Here is a 9,239-nt window from a genome sequence, read left to right on the forward strand (position 1 = left end):
AGTGAGACACATACTGGAGACCACATGGAAGGCCACGGCATTAGTCCAAGGGAAATGGTAACATGCAAAGAAAGGTGTGGCAACAGCGATGGACAGAAGCAAAGAGATTTGACATATGGAGAGAAGATGGGGAGGCTTTGTTTCTGGCTTGAATGGCTTGGTGGGTGGTGTTTTGACACAGGAAAGATCACTGGCGTGGTTTCGGACGTGTGGGTTGGAGCAGCTTTGGTCCTAGCCAGATGTGTCAAGCCTGAAGCTCGGGTGTGGAGAGGGTGATCATGCTGGTGGTGTGTTGTGCTGCTGGTAGGCCTTGGGAGAGTAGGTGACATGTGTGCGTGCCAGCCCTCGGTGCTATAAGGCCACAGCAGGTGGTAACAGCAGGTGTGACCTCTCCCCAGAGCGCCCCCTGCACTTTTCGGAGAAGGTGCTGCCCATCTTGCACGGGCTGGGCACAGACAGCTACCTGGTGGTGAAGAAGCAGCAGTCCATGGATGCCATGCTGCTGTACCTCGGTAGGTGGTGGCCCCCGGTGGGCGGGGCCCATAGGGCTGGGCAGGCAAGCAGGTCCCTTCTTTCAGAGACTGAGTGGGAACTGGTGGTACGGGGCTCATTGGTGGCCAGGATAGGCTGGGGCAGCCTCCTTCATCCTGGGACCCTTCCTGGGTGTCTGTCCCCGGGCAGGGGGGTCGGGGCAGCCCATGTCCACTCCATTCTTCCCCCAGCCAGCCACGTGGGCGACACCAAGCACGGCATGATGAAGTTCCGCGAAGACCGTAGCCTCCTGGGCCTGGGCCTGCCCTCAGGTGGCTTTCACGATCGATACTTCATCCTCAACAGCAGCTGCCTGCGGCTCTACAAGGAGATCCGGGTAAGTGACCCCAATGGCTCCTGCCCTGCAATGAGCACTGGCACACAAGTGTGCTCACATACGCATTCACTAACATCTGCCAGAGTCTGCCAGTGGGAACATCCCCGTCGTGGGGTCTTGGGATGGCACAGTGGTGGGGGAGAGCTATAGACTCTCCGGGAGCCTCTGCCGTGGCCCTTGGTGGCCACTCTTCTGTGCCCTGTAGCCCCACCAGGCTCTAGTACCTGGATGCTATCACATCAAGCTCATGCCTCCTCACCTGTGCCTGGGCCTTGTCACGGCACCCACAAGAACATGCTACATCATGACAGCCCCCACAGCCCCCACCTGTGGCCCACACATGCCTCGCCACTTCACAGGTTGTATCTCCTCCATGCCCACTCTGTCCACATGCCTGGTGTCCTCCCAGATCTTGGCCCCTTGTCCCCTTTTTTACAAACCTGCCACATCCCGGCATGCACCACTGCATACACTGTCCGGGCTCTGGACCTGGACCTCCTTCCTCCATAACCCTGATCCTCTATCAAACAGAGCCAGAGGCCGTGGAGCGGGGCCCCTGAGACCGTGAGTAGCTATGAGCCAACTGCCAGCTTCCTTACACCGCCTGGGGGCCAAGTGAGCCTGGTGGGAGCCTGGGGACACAGCCAGAGCTCTTGGCTGTCCCCAGGCATGGTTCCCTGATCCCTTGCCAGTCAGCACTGGCTCCCACCTCCATCCCCAACCCTGCCCCACAGTGCTTTCCCCAAGGCAGAACCCCCATCAGTGTGATGCTTTACAGTTTTCCAAAGGACTCGGTATAGAGGCTGTAGAGCCAGTAACAAAGGCCCCTAGGTTTGAATTAGTGCTCTGACCCTCATATCCTGCCACCCCTGGAGCCATCCTCTTCCCAGCCTGGAGAGATAGTTTCAAGACTATCAGAATGTCTGTGCTACTGCCCTGATCCTAAAAGGCCAGGGTGGGACTACATAGGCTTATGATACAATCCTGCCTGTGGTAGGAGTTCCTGCTCAGCCTCCCTGGATGCTCGCCAGCCCTTATGTGCACAGCTCTGGGAGGGGAGCTTATCTACTCCTTCTTCAGGACTGCCCTATCCAGTGAGGGATAGTTCTGCCTGGGAGAAGGCCCTTGCTCAAGTTCAGCTGAGAATCTGCCTCCTGTGATGCCTCTGTGGGTCCCAGCTATGCTGTAGGGGCCACAAAGCATAGATGCCCTGCAGAGATGGGCAGCAGAAATGTTTCCATGCCCAGGGTTCTAGCCTGAGCTCCCATAGCTGGCCCCACCGGTGCCTCTAGCCCTTCCTGCCCCTCGCCTCTCCTGAGGACACTGGATAGGCCTAGCTGCCATGGAGGGAGCAGAGCAAATAGAGCAGGATCCTCACCTCCCTCTCTTTGCACATTATACATCTGTTAATGCAGCCTGGGCTCCTACAGACCCTTGTAGGGAATGCCTCTTCTTCTCTCCTTTGCTTCCCTCTATGATTACTTACTTCTGGGTCTGTTTACCCCTCCACTCAGTCTCCCTTGGTTCTGGGATGTTACTTCCCTGACCGTCTCTTTATAGGGTTGCTTAGGCCCCTTGGAGCAGAGCAAGACCATCAGTGTGGGCAGAGGGGAAGAAGATGGCTGAGGCACCTGGAAAAGCAGCAGCTGATCCCTTAGCATGGAGGGGAGAAGGCAGGGGAACTAGAAAAAGGAAAAAGATCTAATCTAATGTTTATCAAGCTAGGTTTGGTGCCCAGCCCTCCAGATACTAGGACATGTAATCTCACTATTGTCCTGTGAGGAGAGATATTGTGCCCATTTCACAGGCGAAAAAACAAGCTTCAAGTGACTTGCCTAAGGCAGTCTCTAGGTGGAATAGCCTGGGATTCAAACCCAGATTTGTTAGCCTCAGAGTTCAGGTTCTATTCCTTGAAGTACAGGAATCAAGGACTCAGGAGCCAGGCTGATCTGTGCAGCGCCAAGTAGTATTCTCTGACAGAAGCTCCAGAAGGGTGTGGTTTGGCTACCGAGGTGTTGGTAGTTCTGCTGTTTGCTGGTTTATGGAGCAACAGACAGAAATTGGGACAACAGCCGGCAGTTCAGGATATGCAGACACCCAAGCCTAGTCCTGGGCATCTTCTGTTGTTAAAGACCTTGAGGCACCTAGGAAAGGCACATTCTAGAAAAAGCTTGGTTCCAGCAGAGGTCTTTGAGCATCAAAGGGTGAACTTTATTCTCTTCCAGTGACTTCATACCTTAGAAATGCTGGAAACACGAGCTGTTTGAGTAGAAACAAAGTCCTACAATGATAGACGTCCCCTCCGCGTCTCAGCCACACTCCTGTCACACACCTACCATGCATACGCCGCACACTCCAGGGCCTGAGGAAATGGAGGTCTGAGGATTGTTTTTTCTAGTTCTCAGGGAGTCACACACTGGTTTGAATTCCTTGATTCCCACAATTCTCTCCACGCCCTGCCTGGAACTGTCTTGTCGTTCCTATGTCACACCCACGAGGCTGTTCCTTCCACTGTCAACTCACTCTACCCCTTGCTTCTAGTTCTCTTTCCCTGGCACCCACAGCTCAGCTTCTTCCAGCACCTCAGCCTGCTTTCCATTCTGTCAGTCTCCTGCTTTCCATACTTGCAACCTAGTTTTTCTCCTACTGAGTCCTTTCTCCTGTCATGCCTGGAGCCTACTGTTCTCCAGACCCGCAGACTAATTTCTTTTCTTTTTTTTTTTTTTAAGATTTTATTTTTTTTATTTATGAGAGACGCACAGAGAGAGGCAGAGACATAGGCAGAGGGAAAAGCAGGCTCCCTATTGGCAGCCCGATGTAGGACTCTATCCCAGGACCCCAGGATCATGCCCTGAGCCAAAGGCAGATGCTCAACCACTGAGCCACACAGGCTCCCCCCGCCCACCCGGCAGACCAATTTCTTTCACAACCTCCTAAGTCTCAAGTCTTTTCATTCCCACTCCACCTGACTCCCTCCAACCTGTTGTCTGACTTCTTCAGTGCTCTCGGCCTGGCTTCTTCCCTGCTCTCATGGAGGTTTGCCTCCCCTTTGTGTTCACCCACACCTCGTTTGCCCTATATCTGCAGCCTGATTGCCCATCCCGCTGCCCTGTTTCCTCTCTGCCTGCACCCCCGTTTGCTCCAGCCCTCTTGGGCATATGGCCATTGTCAAGTCAGGTGCTATGTGCAGGAGACATAGGGCTCCCTCATCAGAGCCTTGGTTGTCAGGGAGGGTCATGGTTAAAACAGGGCAAAAGGTCCCTAGTAAGTCCTCTTAAACTACATCTCCTGTGACAGCAGCCAAATCTCCACTAATCCCAAGGCAGCCCATCCTTTTGTAACCTCCCAGGGAGTCTACCAATCCCCGGACCTTTCCACTTCACTGGCCATCCTCTAGTCCCTTCTTTTTGTTCCTGTTGAGGAGCCATGCCTGGGGGTGGCTGGGAGCAATGGTGGGGACAGGGTGGAGGTGGCTCAATATTTGATGCCCAGTGTTGGTTGTAAGTGAGTCCCCTTCCCCTACCATCCGCCTTGGTGCCCACCTGGTGCCTGGGGGGCCTGGTGGGGGCAGGGCTTTGAGCAGGTGGCTCCCGAAGCAGGTAGAAGGCTCACTCCAATCAGCCTCTGCCCGAGGGGCCACTGCTCCCATACCTCTGCCTCGGAGCCAACCTGTGCCTTCTGAGCCCAGACCCATATGCAGAGGTAGGGGCCAGAGGTGTGCTTGTGAGTGCTCTGGTGCCCCTCCCTAGTATATCGGCCTCTTGCTTCCTGACCCTAGACCACTGGAAAGTTTTTCCTTTGGTCTACCAAACAGCCGTTCTGCTTCAGCTTGAGTCATCAGCCTTCCCCTTGTGGAACCAAAGAGCTAGTAACTGCTCACCCCACAAGTCTTCTGTTCACACGGTCAACCCTGGAGCCTCCGTGGGGTGGAGAGGGATGAGGAGTAAATAACTGGAGACAAACAGACCCAAGCAGCCAGCTGAGGCTCTCAGATCATATGCGCTCATTGGGTTTGGTACCAGAGGGTGATGTGCAGACTTCTCCCTCCACTGGTTCAGCCAATGCTGCAAGTCAGTTCTCCAGTTTGCAGGACATCAGGGAGGGCCTGAGAATCACTGCCCTGTGTCGTTCTGCTGGAATGGCCGCTGCCTCGGGGACTGAGGGTTGACTGTCTGATGCTGCTGCAGGGAGAGAAGCCTGGGGGGCTTAGTTGGGCTGGATGGTGAACAGGAAGGGCTTGGTCAGGAAGGCTTCCTGAAGGAGGTTCCCTGTGCTGGGATGCAAAGGGGGCTAGGGAGGAGGGAGGTGCCCCATCACCCCAATTCCTGCCCTGGCTGACTGAAATGCCATCCTTCTGCCCTCCTGCACCCCAGAGTCACCGGCCTGAGAAGGAGTGGCCTGTCAGGAGTCTCAAAGTCTACCTGGGAGTGAAGAAGAAACTCCGGCCACCCACGTGGTGAGCTGGGGCTGAGGCCTGGGGGAGCTCATAATGGTTTGGGTGGGTAGGTGGAGGCAGCACAGCCGGAGCTTTGAACTTGACAAGGGGTTGGTACCATAGTTCTGAAGGTGTGGTCTCCCAGACCAGCAGCAGTGGCACCACCAGGAAACGTCAACAGCCCAGATTCTTGGTCCCACCCCAGACCTGCTGAGTTATGGGTCCTGAGGAGTGGGGCCAGCAGTCTGTGTGGGACAAGCCATCTAGGGGACTCTAATGCTTGGTCAGGTTTTGAGAACCACTGGCCTGGATTGAAATCCCATCACTGACTACCTCTGGGACCTTTCTGTGCCTCACTTCCTACATCCGTGGAATGTGGAAAATAATGGTACACCTGTTTCAGAGGGTGGTTGTATGCTTTTGAGATGAAAAGTGATACATAGTCACTATTATTGTTATTAATTGCAGTAGTCAGACCTGGTTTTCTAACTTTCTCCTCTCCTCTGTGGACTGGGCCTGGTTGTCTCTCAGGGACTAGGGCAGGCCTGGGGGAAGCGGGGATGGGATGGGGAGCCAGGGGCCTGGGGGGCTGGTGTGGGCTGAGAAGAAGACACAGTGGCCAGAATGTGTCTGCTTGCAAGAAGGCCCTGAACTCTGCCCCCTGGCTCTGGCCTGGGCCTCTGGGCTCTGTCCTCTGTCCTGGGCACCTAGGCTGGGAGGCCTCTGGGGGATGCTATGTGACTCCACCTGCCCCTCCTCTGCAGCTGGGGCTTCACAGTGGTGCATGAGACGGAGAAGCATGAGAAGCAGCAGTGGTAAGTGAGGGCACTGGCCTGAGACCCCAGGCTGAGGAGAGATGGTTGTGTGTCCCCTCTGGTTGGGTCCCTTCACTGGCCACATCTGTGCCCTGCCTGGAGACTCTGGGCTGGGAAGACAGGCAGGGTGTTCCCTGCTCAGCCTTGGCAGCATCCCGATGTATGTCCTACCCCGCAGGTACCTGTGCTGTGAGACGCAGACGGAGCTCCGGGAGTGGTTTGCCACCTTCCTCTTTGTGCAGGTACCAGGTGGAGGGTGGGGTCCTAGGAGGCTTCCATCGTGGAGAATGGGTATGTTTATTTCTTCACCATAAAGGCCACTAGTTGCTTCAAGGAGATTTTGAGTTGCTTTTAAATCATTCGCTTGCTCATTTACTCAGTAAACCCTGCCTAAAGTCCTATCTCCTCCAGCCCCAAGCCAGATGTGCTAGAGACAGAGGACGCAGACCCCTGCCCTCAGGCACTCCCCAGGTAGAAAGGAAAACAGATCTAGACGTGGCCTGTTACATGGCCCGGTGTGATCAGTGTATGGAGACAGAGAAAAGCCCGGGGACCCTACCTGGGGGAGGCGGTGGGTGGGTGGAGAAGGCAACAAGGAGGGGGTGTCACAGGCTAAGTCTGAGGATGACAAAAAGCCTTCACCAAGCAAAGGCAGTGAGGGTGGGGGTAGTGGCTTCTAGGCGGAAGGAACAGTTTATGCAGAGGCATGGTAAGAGAACTACAGCTTGCCCAATGGGGTGTAAAGAGAGAAGCCAGGAGTGCCAGAAGTTGACACTGGAAAGGGAGTCAGGAGCCAGATCTCAGAGTCTTGAAGGCCATTCCAAGAAAGCTGAATTTGACCTAGTCAGCAGTTTGAAGCAAGAAAGTGGTGTGCAGGTTGGTGTCTGAGAGGGCTCTTTCTGGATGCGGCGCACAGAGGAGGACAGATGGGGTGGGTAAGGTGGCTGCTGCAGTGGGCCAGGTGGGAGCAAGCTAGCAAGGGCTCGGAGCCAGAGCAGGGCCGGGGGAGGAGCAGGGAGGGGGTGGGCTCAAGCCAATCGATTTTAAATGAGAGTTCAGAATGGTTTAGGGAAAAGGGAGACAGCACTGTACTGGGGTCCTGGGCTGAGTCCTTTGAGCCCTGAGCTTTCTGGTAGTCAAGCCTAAAGGGAAACAGGTGGATTCTATGGTTTTCTGGGTTCCTGGTGAAAGGCACACACATGTTCCTCTAGAACTGTTTTCTTGGTGTCAGATTCTTGGAGCAGTTTGTCAGTGGACCTGGAGGTAGGAGTTGTTGAGTAACATAACTGGCTGGGTTTTGCCAGGGATACAGTCATGTTCTCCTAACAGCTGCTTCTCACATTGGCTGGGATCAAAGCTGAGGGTGTCACCTCAGATCATAGCCGGAGACATTTCTGGGAAGGGTGGGTGGATCTGGAGCTGAGTGTCCGGGTGAGCTGAGTGCCCTCTTCTCACCTGCTCCCCAGCATGACGGCCTGGTGTGGCCCTCGGAGCCCTCCCGTGTGTCCCGGGCTGTGCCTGAAGTCCGGCTGGGCAGCGTGTCATTGATCCCCCTGCGTGGCAGTGAGAACGAAATGCGCCGGAGTGTGGCTGCCTTCACCGCAGACCCCCTTTCTGTGAGTGGCTTTCCATCCCTGTGGGCAGGGGGCTGGGACCTGGAGGGGGTCCTCCTTCCCCCTCTCCTGATTGCCCTCTGGCCCCCTCCCTCCATCCTCCAACCAATCCTGGCAGGCTCTGTTGGAGGAGCCCCCTCTCTGCCCTGCCCTGGGGACCCCAGCTGACCTGAGCCTTCCCAGGCCAGCATTACAGAATAGCCGTAGAAGCCTCGGCAGGGCCCCTTTGGCCCCTGTGAACGTTCACAGGGTGCTTATGGAGTCTGGGCTTCTGTGCCTTCCCACAGCTCCTCCGCAACGTCTGAGCGCAGGAGCCAGCCCCTGCCGCTGGGACTCTGCCGCCATGAAGCTTTCCTGTTCAGACACCCTCACGCCCTACGTGCCTGGTGTGAACCAGCAGGGGGCGCATGAGGAAGCCGCAGCCCCCTCCCCCAACATCCCACGTCCTGACTGCAGCATGGGGTTCCCTGGCCTGGAAGTTGCAGGGGGGCGGCAGCAGGGTCTGCCTGAGGAGGAACCCCTCATCTGCTCTGTCCAGGTGCTCAGCCCTCCTGGCCTGGCCTGCTCCCTCTCCAGGGTCACCCACCCTGAGTTTGAGGGGTTGGAGACATGGGATGGGCGTCAATGGGGAACTCTAGAGGACCACCATCCTTGCAGAGGCCCAAGGCCCTGGGGCCCCCGCTGGAAGGGAGCCCACCCCCTTGTCACAAAGTCCAGAACAGCAAAGAGTGGATGCTCTACAGGAACACCTAGCTGGGATGGGGAGGAGCTCTTGGGTAAGTTTCTCCGGAGCCTAGAGCTGGGCCCGGGGGGACTTCAGGAACCCCTTCCAGTCTAGGCAGACTGCGAGGGCCCAGGCTGCCTGGTGTCCCTTCCCCACTTTGGGGGCCTTTTGATAATATAAATATATCTGTATATTTTATCCTATGTTGCTGAGGCCTGTGATTGGTTGGGGATTTTAGGTGTCCTGGTATAGGAGGGGACAGGAGTTCAGGAGGCCCAGAGGTGAGTGAGTGCCTAGTTCCGTGAAGGTGGGGGGACCTGGGCCTTCAGCTGCTTAGCCACTTGCTCCTGACCCCGGCCAAGACAGACCCCAGCTGGAGCGAGCCCCTTTCCCTGCTGCAGTTTAAAGTCTGGGCCAGGGCCTAGGTGTAGCATGTGAGTGGCTCAGGGCAGCCCCTCACCAGCCACTCTGAGACACAGAGTCACAGGAGCTCTATTAAGTTAGGAAGAAGAACCTCAGGTGTCCCTTGGTCCCTATGCATGCCCTTCCAGAGATTGGCCCTACCTTACACCAGGAAGCTGCCCTCACTGGGCACTGCCTACTTGTCTCCTACAAGACGAGGCCCTGGCAAGTGGGGAAGATAACGAGCTGTTTAGAGACTGATTTGGGACTCCCTGGGAAGGTGCCAGACACCACATTCCTCCTTCTGCCTAGAGCCTCATTATGGCCTCTCTCCAGGGGCCCAGCAGGCAGAAGGGCTGACCTCCCAACCTTAGCCTCAGCC

At 56.1% G+C, this 9,239-nt stretch overlaps 1 protein-coding gene across 5 annotated transcripts in view; it reads left to right on the forward strand.

Moving 5' to 3' along the window:
* Positions 1–8,653, forward strand: part of ARAP1 (ArfGAP with RhoGAP domain, ankyrin repeat and PH domain 1) — a 65,293-nt gene extending 56,640 nt beyond the window's left edge. For 4 of the 5 annotated variants that reach the window (XM_025459126.3, XM_025459127.3, XM_035703730.2 and 1 more), the window contains 8 exons: positions 399–512; positions 723–868; positions 1,400–1,432; positions 5,242–5,324; positions 6,068–6,118; positions 6,297–6,360; positions 7,585–7,734; positions 8,019–8,653. In XM_025459126.3, coding sequence (XP_025314911.1) covers positions 399–512; positions 723–868; positions 1,400–1,432; positions 5,242–5,324; positions 6,068–6,118; positions 6,297–6,360; positions 7,585–7,734; positions 8,019–8,036 — 659 coding nt within the window. In that variant the 3' untranslated portion in view covers positions 8,037–8,653. The remainder of the gene's footprint in view (positions 1–398; positions 513–722; positions 869–1,399; positions 1,433–5,241; positions 5,325–6,067; positions 6,119–6,296; positions 6,361–7,584; positions 7,735–8,018) is intronic. The other variant, XM_025459128.3, reaches the window with a different exon arrangement.
* Positions 8,654–9,239: the final 586 nt, after the last annotated feature.

The sequence above is a fragment of the Canis lupus genome, chromosome 21 (assembly GCF_003254725.2).
Source record: "Canis lupus dingo isolate Sandy chromosome 21, ASM325472v2, whole genome shotgun sequence".
Taxonomy (NCBI): domain Eukaryota; kingdom Metazoa; phylum Chordata; class Mammalia; order Carnivora; family Canidae; genus Canis; species Canis lupus.